This window comes from Bos taurus, chromosome 25 (genome assembly GCF_002263795.3).
Source record: "Bos taurus isolate L1 Dominette 01449 registration number 42190680 breed Hereford chromosome 25, ARS-UCD2.0, whole genome shotgun sequence".
In the NCBI taxonomy this organism is placed as follows: domain Eukaryota; kingdom Metazoa; phylum Chordata; class Mammalia; order Artiodactyla; family Bovidae; genus Bos; species Bos taurus.
In genome coordinates this window covers 25965023-25988050 of record NC_037352.1, presented here as the reverse complement: position 1 = coordinate 25988050, position 23028 = coordinate 25965023, and the positions used below count along the sequence as shown (strand labels likewise).

Below are 23028 nucleotides of genomic sequence, written 5' to 3'. Positions count from 1 at the left end.
GTTATTCAGACACTCAGGAGACATGGTCTTCAAAATAACACTTGAATCCATTCACTTCACAGGTATTTAACGGACTGCCTGCATTATGCCAGGTACCACAGAAGGAGCAGTAAGAGTAAGATCTCAACCATTAGGGAGCAGATACCAGCTTCCCTGCTGACTCAGACGGTAAAGAATCCACCTGCAACTCGGGAGACCTGGGTTTGATCCCTGGATTGCGAAGGTCCCCTGGAGGGCATGGCAACCCACTCCAGTATTCTTGCCTGGAGATTCCCCAGAGGAGAGGACCCTGGCAGGCTACAGTCCATGGGGTCGTGAAGAGTCGGACACGACTGAGCGACTAAGCACACACACCAGCAGTAAAACAGAATGGAAGGAGCTCACAGAATAAAGGGGGGGGAAACTGCTGGCCAAACAGCAGTTTGGGGAACCCCAAACTCTCAAAACTAGGAGTGAGGCTGGGTGAAGGAGCACTTCTCAAAGAGTAAGACAGACTTTTAGCTAAGTATGTGCATGTTCAGGGGAGAGTTGAGAGATGGAAGAGTTCCAATGGTAACACCTGGAGGGAAGAGAGACTGAGATATTGAAAGTTTCACCTGGACTAAGACCTATCACTCCTGCACTGCATTCTCCACCTTGCAAAGAGTAATCCTTTAAAAATGCAAATCTGTCCTCTTCATTTTCTGAAAAAGGCTCCCCACTGGTCTCAGGTTACCTATCTTTTCAGTTTCTATTTTTAAAACTTCCTTCCTCTTATTTTATGCTACAGACATGCTGAAGTTTTTTTACCTTGTCGTGTCCTGTTCCCCTTGCCTAGAAATCCATCACCCAACATTGAAGTAGGTGTCACTCTTACCTACTCTTAGGGGCCTGTGCTTCACCTAATAGATCCCATCTGTCTGAATCCACTGCTAGTTTAAACTCCTTGAGGGTAGGAAGTGGTTTAATTATTAACAGTTATATCCAAGGCACCTAGTCTAATGTCCCAAAGAGTGTAGTTGCTCAGCTGTGTCCGACTTTTTGTGACCCCATGGCTTGCAGCCTGTCAGGCTCCTCTGTCCATGGAATTCTCCAGGCAAGAAGACTGGAGTGGGTTGCCATTCCCTTCTCCAGCGGATCTTCCTGACCCAGGGATCAAACCCGGGTCTCCTGAATTGTTGACAAATTCTTTATTGTCTGAGCCACCAGGGAAGTCCCATGTCCTAAATGCCCAACTAATTTGAATGACTGAAAGCTGTTTTCATTGTAGAGTAGGGTGGAAGATTTTTAACTAGACCCTAGGAACTTTGGTCTTCACCCTCTTTGTTACTACAGTTTAAGATTCATTCTGGGCTTCCCTGGTGGCTCAAATGGTAAAGAATCTGCCTGCAATGTCTCTGGGAGAGACTACCTAGAGAAGGGATAGGCTACTCACTCCAATATTCTTGCAGGGAGAATTCCATGGACAGAGGAGCCTGGTGGGCTACAGTCAGTCCATGGGGTCGCAGAGTCGGACACAACTGAGCGACTGCACTTTGACTTGCCACTTCTACTTTAAGGGTTCATTCTAGGGCATGGAGAAACCATTAGTTTGAAAATCACTGAAATAATTTAGAATTAGGTATAGAGTTATCTCCAAAGATCAGCATGCTCAAACTGATAACATTAATGCCTATCAACCTTTTATGGAAAGCAGATAAAGTCCCCATGAAACCTACCACAAGCCTAAAATAAGTATCCGTTCTTTTGCCGGGACTTTTTTTGTACTCAAGACTCCGCCCATGGGCCTCAAATGGCGGAAGAACTGCACGCTACGTCGTGACTTCTCACACTACTGCGGAGGTATCCCGACGCTACGCCGCCGGCGTAGGCGGGGCGGCCGGCTCTTCCTTCCTCTCTGCTTCTTCGGCTCCACCCCCAGCGTTTCACACGCTCATTGTGAAGCGACAGCGGCAGGCAGTCTTCAAGGCTGCCTGAGACCTAGAGACCCTAAGTCCTTGGCGCACGCAAGCGCCCCGCGCTGCTCTTTCCCCACTCCAAAGGCGAGGGGCGCGAGATTCACCTTTCTTTATTCTTTCTTCTCCCGCCCGCAGCTAACCGCCCCGGTGCGCGCGGACATCTCGGGCCGCGGCTCCCTCCTCCCCGCCCCTCCCCCTTCGGGAGCTCCCGCCCGCGCACTCCTCCCCCTCCCCTTTCCCCGGCGACGCGCACGCGCGCCAAGCCGGCTCGCGCCCTCTCGCTTTCCTCCGGCCCGCGAGACCCCCTCCCCTTCCGCCTCGCGGTGCTTCCTCGCGCCGCGGTCTTCTCTATCCACCCCCGACACCGCGGGGCTTGCCCCCGCCCGCCAACGGCGGGTCCCCAGCTTCCCAGTCCCCTTCGCTTCCCGCGCTCTCCGGCGGGGGCCCAGCCCCGGCCTCCTCTCTCCCTCCCTTCTCCCTAATTCCCCTTCCGGACGCTGCCATCATGTTGAAGCCTCAGCCGCCACAACAGACCTCCCAGCCCCAGCAGCCGCCCCCCACGCAACAGGCCGTGGCCCGTCGCCCTCCCGGGGGCACCAGCCCGCCCAACGGCGGTCTCCCGGGGTCCCTGGCCTCCACCTCGGCTCCCCCAGGACCTCCTGCGGCCGCCTCCCCCTGCCTGGGGCCTGCAGCCGCTGCCGGGAGCGGGCTCCGCCGGGGAGCCGAGGGTATCTTGGCGCCTCAACCGCCGGCACCGCAGCAGCAACATCAGGAGAGGCCAGGGGCAGCGGCCATCGGCAGCGCCAGGTGAGGATGGTGGGTTTCCGGGCGCTAGAGCCGAGGTGGCCGAGACCTGTACACCGCGCCAGGCAGACTTCTAGCCTGGCCACCTTTGAGGGGCACCAGGGGGAGTGGGAAAGCCCCGTGAAGCTGGGGGTGGGCCCTCAGGTCCTAACTGGTCGGAGGAAGAGGGTCCCTGGTGGCCACCAGGGTATTCAGGGGCAGTGCTCAGTTCTGCGAGCGTAGTCAGGGCTCGGGAGCTTGGGCCTTAAGGGCAAGCAGGGCGCATCCCGCCGGCGGCGTCGGAACGGGGAGTTGGGGGGGGGGGTGAAGAGGTGATCGGGGTCCCCGGCTCCATTACCACGAAGGGTCTCGCGGTTCCCGTCTTCAGCCAATGGGGAGTCAGCTGCGGGAAGGGGTCCCTGGCCGTAGCCAATGGAGAGGGGCGCGCGGCTCACAGTTTGGCCAATGGGGAGGGAGGGACTTGGTAGCGAGTTGCTACCTCCCCGTCCCAGTCTGGCCAGTAGGAGGGGAGCAGGGTGGGCGGGGGGACGGAAGGAGGGACTGAGAGGACTGCGGGCTGGGAACCTCCAGCGCGCGCGCTCTTCCCGTACGTGCGCGCGGATGCTGTGTCTTATGACCCGGCCATTCTCCAGCCTCGGGTAACATATAGGGCAGCGGCTGGGAGTGTTCGTGGACGGGTTCGCCTGGTGTTCTTGGATGAGTGGTGCACACCCGACTCGGTTTCTTCTGTTTGTGGGTTTATGGAATTGAGAGTGGAGGTACACGCAGGCGCAGTGGGTTCTGATCGCGGGAGGGAGGGCGATTTTGAAGAGGCCCGTGGGCTTTAGTGCGCAAGCGCAGACCGGGCGAGGCCTCTGGGTGGATAGCTTTTGCGGCTGCGCTGTCCCCCAGCCCTGCCAGCGGCCCCCTGATCGCCCTCTTCAACCGCCGGTTACATCAGCCAGCGAGAAGCAGGGTTACTGGGTGATAGGTGACCCCTCCCAGAGTGGGTAACAGGCTGAATGAGTAAAGAGGTCCAGAAGGGTAGATTGTAGAGGGAGTACCTTCAGTCCTAGTTTGGGGCGTAAGGCTGCGGGAAATGATGGTCTTTCCTGTTTGGGAGGTAATTTACCTGAACCTAGGCAGTTCAAAATTTGCGTTCTCTGAGCTCCCACTGTTACATCTGGCTGGGGTTATTGTCGAAAACCGTAACCGTAACGTTCGTCATTTGGAAGCCTGCAGCCCTGGCCCTCTTGCAGAAACGTTGTGTTGAATTGGCTTTTAAAGCAGTTGACAGACGTTGATGGTTGAGCCTATTTTACTGGTATTTGGAGGAAATGGCTTTTAGTGCTTTTCTTCCTCTGTGAAGTGAGAATCTGAAAATCTGTTGGTTAATGATTTGTAGCCTAAGTCGTCATCGTCACATAGTGTGTGGTCTTGGCATAGAGTCCTTTGAAAGCAATTGAATAAAAGGGCTTGACCGTACTTAAATAACTAGCTTCTTGTTTCCTTCTCTTATAGGGGACAAAGCACAGGAAAGGGACCTCCACAGTCACCGGTGAGTGCCTTTTCTCCCCTAAGGCACGGATACTTAAAAGATACATATATGGGAATAGAGGGCAGACTAGGTGCAGAAATAGATGTGTTCCGAAGGGCAAGGATCCCATATGTTCGAGGTGGTTATGAGTGGAGTGTGGACATTGTGAAGGAGGGTAAGGTGTTGACTGGCTGTTTCTTTATTTTTGTCTCTCTCCTGTGTTACTGACAGGTGTTTGAGGGTGTCTACAACAATTCCAGAATGCTGCATTTCCTTACCGCTGTTGTGGTAAGTGGGCCCCTTGCTGCTAGCTTGAGGGATGTAACGCATGGGTTTGCTAGAGGTACTCTTCTGTTTTCTTTCCCCTGCTCTTTCAGGGTTCCACTTGTGATGTAAAGGTGAAGAACGGTACCACCTATGAGGGTATCTTCAAGACGCTGAGCTCAAAGGTTAGTGTACTCAAATTAGCTTTCTTTTTGGAGTTTCATGGGAGAAAGAAGAGAATGAAATAGGTTCATTGAAGATACAAAGTTGAGTGGTTTTGGACAACATGATGGCTAGCCTCGTTTTTGTAGGCCTGTGTCAGAATAGTGCTGCATGCAGTTAAAGATGTGGGTTTGAAATGTGAGGGCTGGGTATTTTGATGTGATGTTTTAAGTTTGGGGCTTTGACTAAATCCCGTGGGTGATGTTATTAAGACAGTGCACTTGAGAATGTGGTGGTGGGGAAAGTTTAAAAAGGGTAAAATTAAAAGTCATATTTTTGTCTTCACGTTTCTTAATACTGACCCTTGGTTGCTGGGAAATGGAACTTTTATAGTTTGAACTGGCAGTGGACGCTGTGCACCGGAAGGTATCGGAGCCAGCGGGTGGCCCTCGTCGGGAAGACATAGTGGACACCATGGTGTTTAAGCCAAGTGATGTCATGCTTGTCCACTTCCGAAATGTCGACTTCAATTATGCTACTAAAGGTATTTATTGGTGCAGGCTGTTGTGTCAGACCTGGTTCTTGAGTAGAAGGCAAAGAATGTGATGTTCTGATTCTCTTCCTTCCTGTTGTTTATCACCTTATTTCTGAGGAGGATGACTGGAAGTTTTTCCTTGAGAACATGTGTTAATGTCTAAGATACAGTGGGGTGAATTCCAGCCTGTGTTGTGGTTCATACTTTCCCTGCTTTGTTTTCAACTCCTTGCTTCTTTTGAACTCTTGGAACAAGTCTTTTTATGCTGCCCTGCACCCCCAAACTCTGACACACAAAAGCTTGCCTTTGCTTCTGTGGTGGGAAGGGTGTTGGAAAGAAGGCTATGAAATACCACCTGACCCCTGATCTTCAATTTACCCTCACAGATAAGTTCACTGACTCGGCCATTGCCATGAACTCGAAGGTGAATGGGGAGCACAAAGAGAAGGTGCTTCAGCGCTGGGAGGGCGGTGATAGCAACAGTGATGACTACGACCTGGAGTCTGACATGGTACAGTCCCTTCTGCAGAGCCCTAGAGCAGGGGAGCTGCTGCCCAAGTGTGGGTGTTAGCCGTGACATCATTCTTGGACCCAAGAATTGCTGGGGTGGGCAGGGGGGAAATCTTTTACTATTGGCTGTTGATGGTGGTCAGAGTCCAATGGAAAGATGTAGAACATACTCAAACAAATACTCATTTTTCTACCGTCAGTAACTGATAACTGTTAAAATTTGCTTCAAATCAGTTTTTTTCCAGCCTGGGGGAAAAAAAAGATATAGATGAGATTGCATGTTGTATAGGCCCATTTCTCTTCCTCCGAACAACTATCTTGATTTAAAATTTGTCAGTGAATTGTTACTTCACTGTATTAGTTTGTTTAAAATTTGCTTTTCCTACCTATTTTTGGATGTTTCATTTTGGTATATAGATCCTAGTCATTGCTTTTAACTAAATGCATTGAGCTATTTGTATGTATATACTTGGGTGTATGCACAGTATATTGTATTTATTCCTTTTCTTATTGGTGTTTCTGGGCCATCATTTTGGTATTAAAAATAGTATCTCACTGAATTTTTAGAATGTGTATCCTCATGCACTTAGGTCAGAATTTCTCTGGGATATAAATCTGGAAATGGATGTCGGGTCCTAAAGACTTCTATGTCTTGGAAACTGCCAGTTTGTACTGCAGTCAGTAGATGGCCGTCCCATCAGTCCTGTTCCTTTTTTTCCCACTCTTGGTTTGGTCAGATTTTTAATCTTTCAACCTGAGGGAAGAAGAAGATTGGTTATTACTGCTTTCCTTGCTGATCTTTGAAACATTCTCCCTCTTTATCTAGTCTAATGGATGGGACCCCAACGAAATGTTCAAGTTCAATGAGGAGAACTATGGTGTAAAGACCACCTATGACAGCAGTCTCTCTTCTTACACGTGAGTGTCTTTTGGTAGTTCCCATGGTGCAGTTTGAGGTATGGGGTCATCAACAGAAGGGAGGTCTCTAGGTGGACCATAGCTTTTGTACATGTTTTTCTGGATGTCTGGGTTGCCGTCTCCCCACTCCTGATCTGCCTTGTGAGCTCCTCATGCAAAGGTTTTTCTCTTTCTCATAATCTTGATTCCGTGGGTAGAATTAACTGCTTTTTTAGTGCATACTTTTCCTGTAAAATCTTAACAAATTTATATGTGTGTCTCAGTGTCCCTCAGATTCAGAGATGCCTTGCTGCTCTGCCTAGGACCCTGCTACATGCCAGATCAGTGTATGCTGAGGTGTTGAGGGTTTAAACACCGACATGTCTGAGCTAGTGATAGGGCTGATAGAAATGTCTTTCTTTTTCTTCCCTCTTGTCCCGTGGCCCTGGGGTGGTGACGGTCCTCACAGGGTGCCCTTAGAGAAGGACAATTCAGAAGAATTCCGTCAGCGGGAGCTGCGTGCTGCCCAGTTGGCCCGAGAGATTGAATCGAGCCCCCAGTACCGCCTGCGGATCGCCATGGAGAATGATGATGGGCGCACGGAGGAGGAGAAGCACAGTGCAGTTCAGCGACAGGGCTCAGGGCGTGAGAGCCCCAGCTTGGCAGCCAGGTGATTGCTGGGGGCGGCTGGTCCTGGTGGGGCTCAGTGTTTGCACCCGGAGTTTGCTGTATACTTTTGTTGAAGCCTCACAATGGCATAGGTTAATATGTAGTTACTCCCAATTTTTTGGTTTAGGTTAGGGCCAAGGGCTTGTTAAATACTCTTGTTGAAGCCTCACAGTCATATAGGTTAATACGTAGTTATTCCGAATTTGGGGGTTTAGGACACTGAAGCCTAGAACTATTAATTTGTCTGAAGTAACAAGGCTAAAGATTAGGGATTAAGACAGGTTCCCCACCCCCACCCCCCGCCCAGATTTTTGATACTTTTTTTTTTTCCTTTTCCTTTTTTTGCTTTCTGCTGCACTCTGCAATTTGTAGGATTTTAGTGCCCCAACCAGGAACCTAGACCCTCAGCATTGAAAGTCCAGAGTCCTATCCCCATATTTTTTTTTTTTTTTTTCTGCGTTTCATGCCTACGTGTGTCTTAACTTCTCCTTTCATGAAAATGAAACCGAAGTGTATTGTATCTTAATCCACAGTGTGATACTACCTGTCTTATAGGTCAGGAGGAGGGTAGGATGATGGAGCACTGGCTGCTTTGGTCTGGTCAGGGGTAGCTGCAATGTAGGGTCATAATCCTGGAACCACAGGACAGTTTCTCAAGGGAAATAGTGCAGAAAGCTGAAGTCAGGCATATTTGTGTGTGTGCATTGAGGCAGGAGGTGGACTTTATAAGGAGGGTTTCATTCTTGGGAAATTTGTGTTTTGTGGCTACTTGATGTTATTTGAACTCTCTCCCCCAGGGAGGGAAAGTATATCCCTCTACCCCAGCGAGTTCGGGAAGGTCCCCGGGGAGGCGTTCGCTGCAGTAGTTCTCGGGGCGGCCGGCCTGGCCTTAGCTCTTTGCCGCCTCGTGGCCCTCACCATCTTGACAATAGCAGCCCTGGCCCAGGTTCTGAGGCACGCGGTATCAATGGAGGTGAGTTAGGAAGCCGACTTGATGGTGGCGGGAAAGGGGATGGTGGTAGGTGGCAAGGAAAAGGATTTAGGTGGGTTGGATGGAAGTTGCATTGATAGTCATGTAATAGCAGGAACTCTGCCTCTTTTTTCCCCATCTTTAAAAAAAAAAAAAAAAAAATAGGCCCTTCCCGCATGTCCCCTAAGGCCCAGCGACCTCTGAGAGGTGCCAAGACTCTGTCTTCCCCCAGCAGCAGGCCTTCTGGAGAAGCCTCTGTTCCACCTCCTCCTGCAGGTAAGATTCCAGCAGTGTTACATGAAGAAATGGTTAGGGGTGTAAATAGTCAGTTGTTAGAATGCTGGGCTGGGAGAGTTCCAAGATAAAGGTGTTTTGGAGGTTAGGATTTATGCTTTTTAGGAAAGAATTTTTCAGTTTCCCTCAGGGAGAAATTCCAGCATGGCAATCGATGCATTGTGTCTGGCTGGCAGGTGCCTTCTGTTTAAATTAGTTAGCAACTAATTTTAAGGGAGGAGAAATCATAGAAAATGTTTTAATATCTTATGAAATACAGAAAGTTCTGCTAACACAGAACCTGTCTTGCTGTATAGTTCTGGTTGGCTGGAACTGAGTCATGACTGCCCTTTGGAGCATTCTAGTCTTTCATGGTACCCATGAGGCCATTTTATCTGCTTACCTTACCTGCCTTGCACTTCTAAACATTTAGTTTGTAACCTTGTAGATAAACTTTCCTTGGTGTTTCTGGTGAGTCCCTAGTACTCACTGCTCAATGTCCAGCAGTGACCAACACAAATCACTCTCCCTTTTGTTCCAGTGGGCCGGATGTACCCGCCGCGCTCTCCCAAATCAGCTGCCCCCGCCCCAATCTCAGCTTCCTGTCCTGAGCCTCCCATGGGCTCAGCAGTACCAACCTCTTCAGCTTCCATCCCAGTGACATCAGCAGTTGGGGATCCTGGAGTAGGCTCCGTTTCCCCAGCTTCTCCAAAGATCTCACTGGCCCCCACAGATGGTAAGAGCCACCTGGTGGGGGACTGCGGACAGTGGGAAGTGTGCTTCTGGACAGAAGGGCCTTCATGTGTCTGTTCTTTCTTGCTCAGTAAAAGAACTCCCGGCCAAGGAACCTGGAAGGACGCTGGAGTCCCAGGAGTTGTCCCGGATTGCAGCGAAAGGTGAGCATTGTTGTCTTTCCTGCCAGCGTCTCGTGCCCTTTTGATTAGGGAGCATTTCAGTTAGGGAAGTGTTGCGATTCAGAAACAGATGACGGTGGATCAGTCCTTTGATCCTAACTTAAAGGTTCTAACAAGCTCAGCTTTTTCCCTTGGTTTCTTTGTTCTTTGGGTTGCTGTGTAGCCACCTTCAAGAAAAGAAAAGTGTGTTTCCTCCTTTTTTTCTCTTTCTCATAGTCCCTGGCCTTCAGAATGAACAGAAGCGTTTTCAGCTGGAAGAACTGAGAAAGTTTGGGGCCCAGTTTAAGGTGAGTGAAATGTGGGAATGATTAGGATGTTAACACGAAGGAGATGCAGGTTGAGGGGTCGGGGGAGAGGTTTATGGAATAGGCACTGGGTGGCATTTAGAGATTAGAGCATGCAAAGATGAAGGAAGGAAGGTGAGTCTGGGGTTGAGATAGAGTACTCTCTATGTTGTATGTTTCTGTCCTTGTAGCTTCAGCCCAGTAGCTCCCCTGAGACCAGCTTGGATCCTTTTCCTCCACGGATCCTGAAAGAGGAGGCCAAAGGGAAGGAGAAGGAGGTGGATGGTCTTTTGGCTTCAGAGCCCCTGGGGTCTCCTGTTTCCTCGAAGGCCGAATCAGTATCGGACAAGGAGGACAAACTGCCCCTGCCAGCAGCAGGGGGTGCCGAGGGGCCGGAGCAGCCTCCGGCACCTTGCCCAAGCCAAACTGGCAGCCCCCCAGTGGGCCTCATCAAGGGAGATGACAAGGATGAGGGCCCAGTTGCTGAGTGAGTGGGGTGGGGAGCTGGGGCGGGTGTCTGGTGACAAGAGGCAGGCCGTGAGAATTTACTCCATTTTTCTCTCTTAGACAAGTAAAGAAGTCAACATTGAACCCCAATGCCAAGGAGTTCAATCCCACTAAGCCCCTGCTCTCTGTGGTGAGATGGGACAGGGGAATGTGGGCTGGGGTTTCCATGAGGAGTGGGAGCTGGGTGTGGGGGGAGTGAGGAGCAGTTATACAAGTATATTAGGACCGCAGCAGTTGTGGAAGCAGGTCTTAGCAGTGGCTGGCCGGGTATCGTGAAGTATCTGACAGATAATTATGGGTTCCTCACTGGGACTTGGCGTTTGGTTCGGGGGGAGTCAGAGTTTGGCAGTTAGGAGCATGGGCTTCATTTGGGCCCACTGACTGCGCTTGAACCTCTTGCAAGCTCTGTGATCTTGGATGAACCACTTAACCTCTCTGCCTCAGTTTCCTTGCCTGTAATTTAAGATTGCTCATCTCCTGGGGGTTGATGTGAGGTTTAACCAAGATAAAGTGTAGGAAATGCTTGGTGCACAGCACTCTGGATGCCCTCGACTGGGAGAGGAGGGTGGTATAGAGAAGTCATTAAGGTATCTTGTACATGTCCTCGTTTGCCTCTTACAGAATAAATCCACCAGTACTCCGACTTCTCCTGGGCCCCGGACTCATTCAACTCCCTCCATCCCGGTGCTGACAGCAGGCCAGAGTGGGCTCTATAGCCCCCAGTACATTTCCTACATACCTCAGATCCACATGGGACCAGCTGTTCAGGTAAGAGAAGAGTCGGGTGGGCCCAGGGTAAGAGGTATGACTGAGCTGACTGGGGGACCAAGGCCCACCTGTCGTGGGCGTTTACGAGCGGGTTGTTCAGCCTCGCCTGTGTTCTGGTCCCCAGGCACCGCAGATGTATCCTTATCCTGTGTCCAACTCAGTGCCTGGACAGCAGGGCAAGTACCGGGGCGCCAAAGGTGAGCAGGGTCAGGAGGGGCCCCACGCGGCGCCGTCCGCTGCCTGCTGGCAGATGGAGCTTGAGCTCTGCACCGTCTTCCCCCCACCCGCAGGCTCCCTGCCCCCCCAGCGCTCGGACCAACACCAGCCAGCCTCCGCCCCTCCCATGATGCAGGCTGCCGCCGCCGCTGCCGGTCCACCTCTGGTGGCCGCCACCCCTTACTCTTCCTACATCCCCTACAACCCACAGCAGTTCCCAGGCCAGCCCGCCATGATGCAGCCCATGGCCCACTATCCCTCGCAGGTGACTGAGGCAGGGAGGAAGGTGGGGTACAGAGTCCTGGCATCTTAGCAAGCCTCCTCCACCTCCCATACTTAGGAGCTGACAGGAGAAGCCAGCAGGAGTTCTGGGTGGTGGGGTCCAACTTGGGCTTCAGTCTTGGCTGTAGTAGGACCCCAGGGAGGCAGTGGATTCTGGGGCCTTTGTTTTTTCCTTCTGTAAAGTATAGCATCTACTTGATAAGGTTATTGTGAATGTGAAGTAAGGTGACCATGATGAGAGCAGAGTAGTACTGTGTCCGGGTTGTCTGGCAGCAGGGTACTCTCCCAGGCCCTCTGCTGGGCCAACCGCTCCTCTCCTCCTCCTCCAGCCGGTGTTTGCCCCCATGCTTCAAAGCAACCCACGCATGCTGACGTCGGGGAGCCATCCCCAGGCCATCGTGTCATCCTCCACCCCTCAGTACCCTTCTGCAGAGCAGCCCACCCCCCAGGCCCTTTATGGTGAGTTCTGTCCTGTCCCCCAACCCGGGCCATGCTGCTCAGCCCCTCCGGGGTGCCTGTCACTGATTGTCTTCCCTTTCCTGCTGTAGCCACCGTTCACCAGTCCTATCCGCACCATGCCACGCAGCTCCATGCCCACCAGCCGCAGCCGGCCACCACGCCTACTGGGAGCCAGCCGCCGTCCCAGCATGCGGCCCCCAGTCCTGTCCAGGTGCCTGCTGTGGGGCATCCACGTGGTGGAGCAGGGATGGGTGGCTGAAAGAGAGGACTAGGACTTGGGGTCATTCCCTAGTGGGGAGAACCTGGGGGTCAGAGGTGGTGCCAGAAGTGGCACTCACTGGTCACTTTGCCCTGATGACAGCACCAGGCGGGGCAGGCCCCACACCTGGGCAGTGGACAGCCGCAGCAGAACCTGTACCACCCAGGGGCCCTGACAGGCACGCCGCCTTCTCTGCCACCGGGACCTTCTGCCCAGTCCCCTCAGAGCAGCTTCCCCCAACCAGCCGCTGTATATGCCATCCATGCCCACCAGCAGCTGCCCCACGGCTTCACCAACATGGCCCATGTTACCCAGGTAAGAGCCCATGCCACCTGCCCTGAGCCGTGGGGTGCCCCTCCCGGAATCAGCGGTGCGCCTGTTCCCTCTGTGCCGCTGCCTGGGGTTCTCCGACCTTGTGAAGCTGCCATGGTGCTCGCAGCCCCTTTTCTGTTCTCCACAGGCCCATGTCCAAACTGGAATCACAGCAGCCCCGCCCCCTCACCCTGGGGCTCCCCACCCGCCCCAGGTGATGCTGCTGCACCCACCCCAGAGCCATGGGGGCCCCCCCCAAGGCGCGGTGCCCCAGAGTGGGGTGCCTGCACTCTCAGCTTCCACACCCTCACCCTATCCCTACATCGGACACCCCCAAGGTGAGCAGCCTGGCCAGGCGCCTGGATTTCCAGGAGGAGCCGATGACAGGATTCGTGAGTTCTCGTTAGCTGGGGGTATTTGGCATGGAAGAGCTGATGGGCTGCAGGTGGGGCAGGATGCACGGGTTCTGGGCGGGGAGTGAGGGGTCTTGGAGGCAGGGCTGTCCCACAGGGCGCCTGCCGACCTGCACCTGTCTGTGAAGTATGTAGGGTGGGCAGAAGCCACAGTCGCCGCCGCCAGGGGCTTGCTCCTGGCTCTGTCCTTTGCTTCCCTCCGTCCTCGCTCAGTTGTGATCCAGCAGCCCCCCTCCCCACTGCCTCCCCAGCTCTCAGTGACCCCGACTGTCTCCTGACTTAGCCGAGGTAAGGTCAGCGCAGTAGACAGGGCCAGGCTGGGGTGTGGGGGGCTGAGCTGGGCACGTGAGGAAGGGCTCTGGCTCACGGGGAAACGGCGATTGATCTGTGCTTCTGACAGCCCCATGAGACACCTCGAGGCGGCCGCTCCTACCAACACTCCCCCCCACACCCCACACTGGACGGCATTGGATGAAGGGACAGCTGCTTGGGTTCTAATGCTCCTGCTCTCTTCTCTTTCCCCTCCAACCAGTTCAATCTCATCCCTCCCAGCAGCTCCCCTTCCACCCCCCGGGGAACTGAAGATTGTCCTGGCCGCGACCTGAGACCTCCATGAGTGGAGGGAAGAGTGATCTATGTCTCTTCCCCCAGCAGCTCGGACCAGTCCCAGCCCCCCACCCCCTTTCCCCGCCCCCGGGGGAGCTGGGGAATTCCTGCCAAGCACCTTGAATGGGAAGGGCCTCAAAGTGGGCAGGGCCAGGGTCCAGCGGGGGTGGGGGGGGTTCCTGCTCTGCCCCTGCCCATCCCCACCCCATCTTGCCCTCCCGTCCTCATCTATCCCCCCCTCCCCGCTGGAGATGGAAGATCTTTTATTTTCTATTATTTATAACCTTGGGCCCCCTGTTCTTTCTTCCCCATTAACTTGAGTCACCTGCGTAAGAGAAACAGACATGCCCCGCAAGGATGGTTGGACAAGGACTTTTACTTTTTATTACATAAAAATATTTAAAAAAATTAAAAAAAAATAAAATTTTAAACTAACTTAACCAGCCTGTAGTTTTCTGTTTGAATAGGAAGACGGTAGCGGTTGGTTTTACGAGATTTCTAAGGTGGGGGCACTGTAGGTGCCCGCCCAGAGTATCTAGAGATGCCCTTTCTGGCTCTGCCGTGCAGGCCCACCATTGTCTCAAAGGCTGTTTTCTCACCTCAAAACTGGCCTCATCGTGAGGTGTGACTTGAGGTTTTCATTTCTAAGGAAAGTACTTTGTGAATTACATCTCTTTGCACTAAAAAGTACAGTTGTGTTTTGGGCCACCTGAAATAAGGGCGGAGTGGTGCACAGCTGAGAGGTCCTGGTTGTGGGTGAGCTATAGGATGAAGCTGCTGGTGAAAGTGGCGGAGGGCTGGGTTGAGCCAGGCTGAGGGAAGCAGGGGCTGGATTAGATAGACGGGGGCCAGGTATGGGATGGAGAAAGAATAGGCTCCAGGAGGCGTTGGGAATTCTTTACTAATAGGACCTGGTATTCGTTTCTTATCTGTAAAGTGCATATTTTACCAGTAGAGGATAGAGAATGGGACTGATCTGTAGCCTCTAATTGGCTGTTAAAAAGGGCCGGGTTTGGGACTTCCCTGGTGGTCCAGTGGCTAAGACTGTGTTCCCAATGCAGGAGGCCCCGGGTTTGATCCCTGGTCAGGGAACTAGATCCCACATGCTGCAACTAAGACTCGGTGCAGCCAGATGTTTTTTAAAGACGCAGATGTGCGGTCCCAAGTGACAGCTCTCCAACTGGGGTTGGGAGGCCTTGATGGAAGTAGCAGCAGGAAAGCTTTCCGGTGGGCTCCAGATGTTTGCAGTGCAGATGGAGACCTGGTTTCTGTAGTGCTGGAGACGTACGTAATTGCAGCTGTTCCTGGGTAGCCCTCTTAATAATTTATTCCTAAGACCAGAAATCTGATGAGCTATAAGGAACTTAGCCTCCACCCTGACTGAATCTGCCTGAAAACTCTCAGCTTCTCATTGCACGCTGAAGTAAAACAAGTACGTTTTCCTGGTGGACAGCACTTTTCATGAAATTGCTTTATCTGAAGTTTGCCTCGTTCTGGGCCTAAGAGCGTCCATTCTCTTGAGCTGTTTGTGAGTAGGTTGCCTGTCCTGAGTATATTCATTTGTCAGGATACAAGTTTGAAAGGGTGCCATTAATCCCTGTTGAATGCCACCTGTGTTACTGGGGGTCATCCCAAAATCTCAGCATTTTACCCCATGTGATTTGATAAACCTTGTTAATTTTAAATCTCAGTAATTAACATTAAAAATGAAACTTTCATTCTATAATGTCTCACTCCTGTTTGGACTTAGTGATAACCCATCAAGCCTACAAATTATTTACCAAGTATAATATTCTATGTGCTGGGTCTAGAGGCAGGATAGAACACCCAGTATCAAGTTTAAATAAGGGTAGGTAGACATGAATAGGTTGGTGCCTACTCAAAGAGACCAGGCACCTGACCTGGGCCCAAGCTATAACCGTTTGACCAGTATCTCCAGGAATATCCAACATTTAGCCTGTTTTATGTAGCGTTTTGCTAAGCAATCGAAATTAAGGGATGCTCCTTGGAAGAAAGGAGCATCTAGGACAAACCTAGACAGCATATTAAAAGACTTCACAGGTCTGTCTAAAAGCTGTGGTTTTTCCAGTGGTCATGTATGGATGTGAGAGTTGGACCACAAAGAAAGCTGAGCACCAAAGAACTGATGCTTCTGAACTGTGGTGTTGGAGAAGACTCTTGAGTCCCTTGGACAGCAAGATCAAACCAGTCAATCCTCAAGGACATCAGTCCTAAATATTCATTGGAAGGACTGATGGTGAAGCTGAAGCTCCAATATTTTGGCCACCTGATGGGAAGGGCTGACAAACTGGAAAAGACCCTGATGCTGTGAAAGACTGAAGGCAGGAGGAGAAGGGGACGACAGGATGAGAAGGTTGGATGGCATCACCAACTCGATGGACATGAATTTGAGCAAGCTCTGGGAGCTGGTGATGGACAGGGAAGCCTGGTGTACTGCAGTCCACGGGGTCACAGTCAGATACCACTGAGCAACTGAACTGAACTGAAGCAATCATACAAAGCTCACTAGGGTAGCTTTCAGTCCTTTAGTTTCTCTACCTTCCTCACGTTGCCACAGCAGTGCTTTAAGAGCTCTTCCACCATGTACCAGAGATGAACTCTTGAGGCCAGAGAAGTACTCTCAGTTCCAATGGCTCAGGGATCACTCCCAAGCTCATGTATCCTGGGCTTCAGCTCCATTTCTATATCCCCCACCCTCCCAGAGTACAGATGACACAAGACACACAGGCTGTCTTTCTATTCACAGAACGGTTTATTGACCTACCTCACCTGGCTGGCCACACGGCCCTTGGGCCAGGGGAAGTATCAGTCTAGTTGCAATTCGGCTGGGCCACAGCCTCTGCCCTGCAAAGAGGGCCGCAGAGGCAGGAGAGAACGCTGGCCAGTGCAGCCCTGAGCACAAGAGAGCCCCAGCAGAGGTCCAGACTCAACTCCACTTGATGTTCTTGTCCTCCTCGGTCATGGCCGGCGTGTCAGTGACGAGGCCGGTGCCGATGGTCCGGTTGCCATCCCGCAGGGTGAAACGCTGGCCTTTCTCTAAGATCATTGGCTGCCGCAAGATCAGAGTGAGTTTCAGGTCCTCCCCGGGCATGGCCAGCTCCTGAAAGGCAGAGACAGACCATGCGTGTTTCAGGGCATCTTCACTTCCTGTTGGTTACCAAGGTTAAAGGTTATGGGAAAATGCAGCAGGGTGATTCCTTCTGGGGAAACTTCTGTCCCAGCTGTTAGGCATATGCAAAGGCAGAAAAGGACTGATGGGACTTCCTTGGTGGTCCAGTGGTTAGGAATCTGCCTGTCAATGTAGGGGACATGGATTCAATCCCTGATCTGGGAAACAAGATCCCACATGCCGCAGAGCAACTAAGCCCCTGTGCCACAACTACTAAAGCCCACGTGCCCTAGAGCCTGTGCTCTGCAACAGGAGAAGCCACCGAAATGAGAAGCCCATGCACTGCAACTAGAGAGGGGCCCCCACTCTCCCAACAGGAAAGCCTGTGCAGTGCAACGAAGACCAGGGCAGCCAATAAACAAACTATAAAGATAAAAATTTAAAAGGACTAGCAATTAGTGTCTCTAAAGTTTTTCTTGAGAAAAAAAAACGTTTATAAAATTTTGGGTTATGCAGGTCTTGGGCTCAAGACTGCTTTTGAGCCTTTACGTAAAATACAGTGGGACTCTCTACTATACGAACTCTGCTGGGGAATCTGTGGGTCAGGGCTAACACAGCTAAGAAACCCTGGGTGAGGATTCGTTCCGCCTGAATCCACTGATCTGACCCTTCCATCACCAGCTCTCCCCTTGCATCATCAGCCAGGCTTTCTTTACCAGGGAAAAGTCACCCTCGCTGCCATATACATCATACCTTCCCTGGAGGCAAGATGATCCGACAGGCCATGTCCCAAGTCAGGGAGAACATGACAGGCATGAAGTGGGATACAAAAGGCTTGTGGCGGCCACCCTCTTCCTTGGTGAGGATGTACACCTGTGAGAGGGAGCATGGGTGGAGCCGGGCCTGGCTGGAAGCACCGGCCCTCCACAGCGCCTGCCCACCATCACCTGGAGCCCTCACCTGTGCCTCCACCTTCTGGTGAGGCTGGATGGAACCTGGCTTGGCCATGACCAGGCCACGTCTCAGGTCCTCCCGCTTCAAGCCTCGGACCAGGGCCCCAAGGTTGTCGCCCGCCTCTGCCCTATCCAGGCTCTTGTGGAACATCTCAATGCCTAAGAGAGAGGAGACACGCGGGAGAAGGGTGTGGGGGCAGAGGGAAGGTACGGGGGCCGGGGGAGGGTCTGCGGGGGGAGATGTCATCCTGGAGGCTCTGGGTCCCAAGGCCGCCTCCTGTACCTGTCACCACAGTGCGAATATTCTTGCTGTGTCCCAGGAATTCACACTCGTCTCCTTTCTTCAAAATGCCACGTTCGAGCGTGCCTGTCACCACTGTGCCCCGGCCTGGGACGGAACAGGACAGGGCATCAGGGACACCGGATGAAGCAGCAGAGAGGGGAAGGGAATGCGGTGAGCCAGGTCCTCACCGGGGATCGAGTACACTGACTCCACGGGCAGCAGAAAAGGCTTCTCCAGGTCCCGGGTGGGCACCGGGATGTATGTGTCCACAGCATCCAGTAGCTTCTGCACAGACTTCAGGCCTAGCTCAGGGTCACGTTGCTATGAGCGGGAGGTGACAAGACTCTGAAACTTCCATTCTGTTCCTGTTACTTGCCCAGAGCCAGGCCCCGCAGAGCAGAGCTCTTGGTGCCCATCCAGCCCCATCCCCAGCCTGACCCCGCCTTCACCTCAAGGGCACAGAGGGCAGAACCGACAATGATCGGAGTCTCCTCCCCTTTGTAGCCAAACTCAGTCAGCAGTTCCCTGATCTCCAGCTCCACCAGCTCCACCATCTCAGAGTCCTGCACAGCGTCCGCCTTGTTCACATACACCACCACATGCTCGACGCCAATCTGCAGGTAAGAAAGACACACAGATGGTGTCCTGAATGGCCCACCACCCCACCCTCCTTCCACCCTTTCCCAGGCTCTTGAGTACCTGTCTGGCTAGCAGTAAGTGTTCTCGGGTCTGGGGCATGGGGCCATCATTGGCTGCCACCACCAGGATGCAGCCGTCGAGGGGGGCAGTGCCTGTGATCATATTCTGGGGAGAGAGAGGAGAGGAAGTAGTGCGATTCCACACCTCCCCCGCTCCCCAGCCACCTAGCTAAGCACAGACACTTCTTTACCACCTGGTATGACTGGTCAGGCCCACAGATCCAGGATTTCCAACCCATACATCTCAAATATCTTAACCTCCTCCCCACAATCCTAACATTTTTCCTGAGGGGGGCAGTTCCCAAGCCCTGTCCCCAGTGGCTCTCTCACCTTAACGTAATCTGCATGACCCGGGCAGTCAGTGTGGGCATAGTGGCGGGCGGCTGTGCTATACTCCACATGAGCCGCATTGATTGTGATACCTCGGGCTCGCTCCTCTGGGGCGTTGTCAATCTCTTCGTACTTCTTAAACTTGGCCCCACCTCCCTCCGCTAAAACTAAGGGAAAGAAGGGAACACACTTTTCAGTAAGGCCCTTTCCACTTTAGAAAAGGACTGTCTAGGAGAAGCAACCTTCCAAGATACCCTCCCTCAACTCCTGGGGCTAGTAACTTCAGGTCAGAAAAAAAGGTTATAGAGCCTCAAGGGCTAGCCCTGTGACTTCTCTAGGCTAACAGTTCTGCTTACAGGGCACCTTCCCAGGGCTGGAGGGAGGCCACTGCGGGGGGTCCCCCAACTTATGCATCAAAAACTTCGTGTTCATGGGAAATGTCTTCTGCATCCTGCAGTGTACTGTCCGCCCAATTTCTGGCGCCTTGTGCCCTGCTAAGTCACTTCAGTCGTGTCCAACTCTGTAGGACCCTATGGACTGTAGCCTGCTAAAACTAAGGGAATTCCCGGAAAGGAACACACTTTTCAGCAAGGCCCTTTCCACTTTAGAAAAGGACAGTCTATGGACAGGCTCCTCTGTCCATAGGATTCTCCAGGCAAGAATACTGGAGTAGATTGCCATTCCTTTCTCCAGGGGATCTCCTCGACCCCAGGGATCGAACCGGCGTCTCTTACGCATAACCTGTATCGGCAAGCGGGTTCTTTATTACTAGCGCCACCTGGGAAACCACCTGGCGCCTTGGGGCCGCACTAAACATCTAGGCAGGTGCTCCGCGGGCCCCGCCCCCCTGGCTCCAAGTCCCACCTGCAGAGCAGGCGCTGCTGGAAGCCCCCCACCCCACCCCCACTTACTTTTCGTGATGGCCGCGGTCAGGGTGGTCTTGCCATGGTCTACATGGCCGATGGTACCCACGTTCACATGGGGCTTGTCACGCACATAGGTCTTCTTGGCCTCCACAGCCAGGCCACGGCACAAGACGGGCAGTGCCTGAGCCTTCAGCGGCCGCAAAAGACCCTGCAATAGTGGTGCCGGGCCGGCGCCGAGACCTGCCGGGGCAGATGCCTGGAGTCACCGCGCGGGTCTGAGCCCGGCAGCTCCCGACGACCCCCACGTGAACCCGGGCTGCCATGGCCCTCCCCGCCCCCTCACCGCTGAAAAGGGGCGTCGCGCGCAGCAGGGTAGCGGCCGCCATTGTGGTCGTACTGGCGCCGTAGAGTGTACCGAGCACCGGCGCTGGCGCGTGCAGCAGGAAAAGGGCAATTGAGAATGGAAGTCGCTTCCGGCGGAAGTTAGGGCCGAGAGGGCACGTCTGGGCCCCTCTAGCCTCCAATCTCTATGGCCCTATCAACTTCCGGGCGCGCGACCTAACTCGTCCAGGAAAGTGCTGATGGTGTAAGGGTGGGGAAGCTTTCCAAGGCGCCCTCCGACCTCGCGGGCTCAGGAGCCACGCAGTTCTCTCTGGTGGCGCCGGGCGGCGATGTGGAGCATCTCATAGCGCGCCTACGCCCGGGAGGCTCATGGGCGTTGTAGTTCCCAGGGCCGTAATCTGTGCTGGCACGTATCGTGGGAGGGCGAGGCCAGGTCCGGAGGGACGGTCCAGGCCTTCTTGAAGCAGAGGCAGCGGCCCCGGCGTGGGTGACTCCAGAACGTCTTGGCCCCGAACCACTTGGAGTCCAGTCCGACCCGCCGCGCGGGTCTGACGACAGATCTGGCGGCCTTGTGTCGCAGCTGGAGGTAGGACCAGCCGCTGCGGCCAGGCTGAGGGAAGACTCCCGGGAACCTGTTGGGCGTGGGTCTCTAGTGTGACCCACCTCTCTCCTAAGCCTTTGTTTTCTTATCTGTAAAGTGGGAATAGTATCTATTTCACAGGAAGATCGTGACATCTAGCTCTGAGAGGAAATGAGCTGGGCAAGAGACAGAAAAGCCCACAGTCTTTGAGACACCCCCACACCCCGGCTCACAGCCTGCGGGGACAGAGTTTCCTGCCCACCCCTGTCGCCCCTCAGCAGGCCAGAGAGTAGTTCTCTCGACCGTCGGTCAACCCACCTAGTTTTACAGATGACCAGGTGAGAGACCAACTTCTTGTGCCTTTAAGGGCAGCCTGAGTCTGTCTTGTTCCCGCTGTGTCTCTGGCACCTACCACAGGGCGGGGCACTCAGTGAGTGCTCAATTAATGTCTGTTGACTGAATGAATGAGTGCAAGGATAGTAAATGACCTTTAACTTTCTCATCCATCATCTCATCACCGTGGGATGATAATAGCAGCTGCTTAACCTTGATTAATGTTTCCGAAACTCATCAGCTCCTAAGACTCAGTTGATGGTGTCTGTTTCAAATAGATTCCTTAATTCCTCCCTTGGAGATTATGATTCAGTAGTGTCTGGGTACAGACAAGAAAACCATATTTATTTTTAACACTCTTCTTAAACTCAGAGGAGTTTGGGGGACTCAGAATTAGAGCTTTTCATGGTTCAGGCGTTGTGCTTCATATTGCGTCACATTCAGTATCACATTCAATGTTATCCTGTGTGATAGGACCCCATTTTATTAGTGAGAAAACTGAGCATCAAGGTAATTAAGGAACCCAACACAGCTAAACTCCGAAAAAGTGTGCACTTAGCTACTTCACCATACTATAATTTAACTGTCATTTTACAATGAGAAACTTCCTAAGACTTCCGTCTTCCTGGCCCTCTAAACCCATCAGCTTTGATGAGGAAGTGCTTGTACAATATGAAAGGGTTCTCCTTGTCCCCAACCTGAACCTCAGTCATTCCACTTCTAGAAATTTATCCTAGGACACTCTCAGCCACTACCAGGATATGAAATATTGGGGGCTGGTACTTAAATTAATGCTTTCTTTTTTTAGTGGTGCTATATTTATTTTAATGTGTATTAGTTTGAAAGAAAGGCTGGCATTGTAAATGTTTAAAAAAATGTTGAATCAATTAAAAGAAACACTTGGTAGATAAAATGGGTGATATGAATATATGGCAAATCTGGGGAGAGGTGTATATGAATGACTGAAATTTGCAAAACACAGTGCTCAGAAGAGTCCAGAGGGAGAGAGTTTTTGTAGAGCTGTTGACTGTTGCACCCTATGTCACAGGAGTCTTGATTTGCAGATAACAGAATTTACATGGGCTGGTTGGAAAATTGTGTCAAGGTGGTAGGCGGCCTACAGAATTGTGGGGTGGGCTGGAGAAACAGATCCTAAGCCACAGGTCTGATCTGACCTGCTAAGAAAGCCGCTTCTACCGCCACTGCCACCAGACACTAAATGCCAGGACTTGGACTTGTCTGCAACAGCTGCTGCTCATGGTCCTGCAACCACTTCCACATCAAGAGAGTGACCTTTGGGACTTCCTGGTGGTCCAGTGGTTAAGAATCTGACTTCCAGTGCAGGGGACTTGAGTTCAAGTCCAGATGGGGAACTAAGATCCTACAAGCTGCAGGGCAACTGGGCCATGTGCCACAACTACTGAGCTGGTGGAGTGCTCTGGAGTCTGTAAGCTACAACAAGGATCCCGCCTGGCACAACTAAGACCCGACACAGCCATAAATGAATAAACATTTTAAAAAGAAGGAGACACCGAGGAGACAGACCACCTTCTGACTCTGGGAGTTGTTGCATCAGGATGGGAAGCCTGGAACTATCATGCCCATCATGCTCCCATCCATGGTGAAGCCAAAAATCCAGAAGTGGGCAAAGCAAAGAGGATCTTAGAAGCCTGGACTCTACATGGTGTGAGATGACAAGTATCTTTATTGTTTAAGGCAGATAGTGTTAAGAGTTGTCTGTTACTTGAAGCCAAATACACCCTAACAGTTAAGTCTGCCTTACAGCACTTGGACGTATTTCTTGGTGTCACTTGTCTGAGACTAAGTGACTTGAGTAGGGTGAGGACTGGGCTTCCTTTATGTCCATATACTGTGTGCCTGGCCACAGCAGGCCTCTGTGCATATTTGCACTTGAACTGTTCACGAGCCTTCCAAATCGAAGGGTGCTACCACTGT

At 52.5% G+C, this 23028-nt stretch overlaps 2 protein-coding genes across 12 annotated transcripts; one reads left to right on the top strand and one right to left on the bottom strand.

The window, feature by feature from the left end:
• The first annotated feature begins 2178 nt into the window (after positions 1-2178).
• On the top strand, positions 2179-13997 carry ATXN2L (ataxin 2 like). 11 transcript variants are annotated; one of them, XM_024985008.2, is made up of 23 exons: positions 2179-2744; positions 4242-4278; positions 4489-4545; positions 4635-4706; positions 5077-5227; positions 5605-5729; positions 6555-6646; positions 7095-7295; positions 8092-8267; positions 8430-8540; positions 9079-9273; positions 9362-9433; positions 9668-9738; positions 9927-10222; positions 10303-10372; positions 10864-11010; positions 11135-11207; positions 11301-11491; positions 11838-11967; positions 12057-12178; positions 12329-12541; positions 12687-12876; positions 13507-13997. In XM_024985008.2, the coding sequence occupies exons 1-23, from the start codon at positions 2443-2445 to the stop codon at positions 13554-13556; spliced, it is 3144 nt and encodes a 1047-aa protein (XP_024840776.1). In that variant the 5' UTR covers positions 2179-2442; the 3' UTR covers positions 13557-13997. The 11 variants fall into 11 exon arrangements, with proteins under 11 accessions (XP_024840776.1, XP_005224997.1, XP_024840775.1 ...); XM_005224940.4 differs by having other exon boundaries at positions 13484-13997; XM_024985007.2 differs by having other exon boundaries at positions 12687-12930.
• Positions 13998-16313: 2316 nt separating this feature from the next.
• Positions 16314-20269, bottom strand: TUFM (Tu translation elongation factor, mitochondrial). Its single transcript, NM_174207.2, is given in 10 exon segments — positions 16314-16678; positions 17441-17560; positions 17648-17799; positions 17924-18028; positions 18112-18244; positions 18373-18537; positions 18623-18727; positions 18952-19118; positions 19863-20057; positions 20161-20269. Coding segments are annotated over 10 exon segments (1359 nt in total). The 5' UTR covers positions 20204-20269; the 3' UTR covers positions 16314-16504.
• Between the last annotated feature and the right edge of the window lie 2759 nt (positions 20270-23028).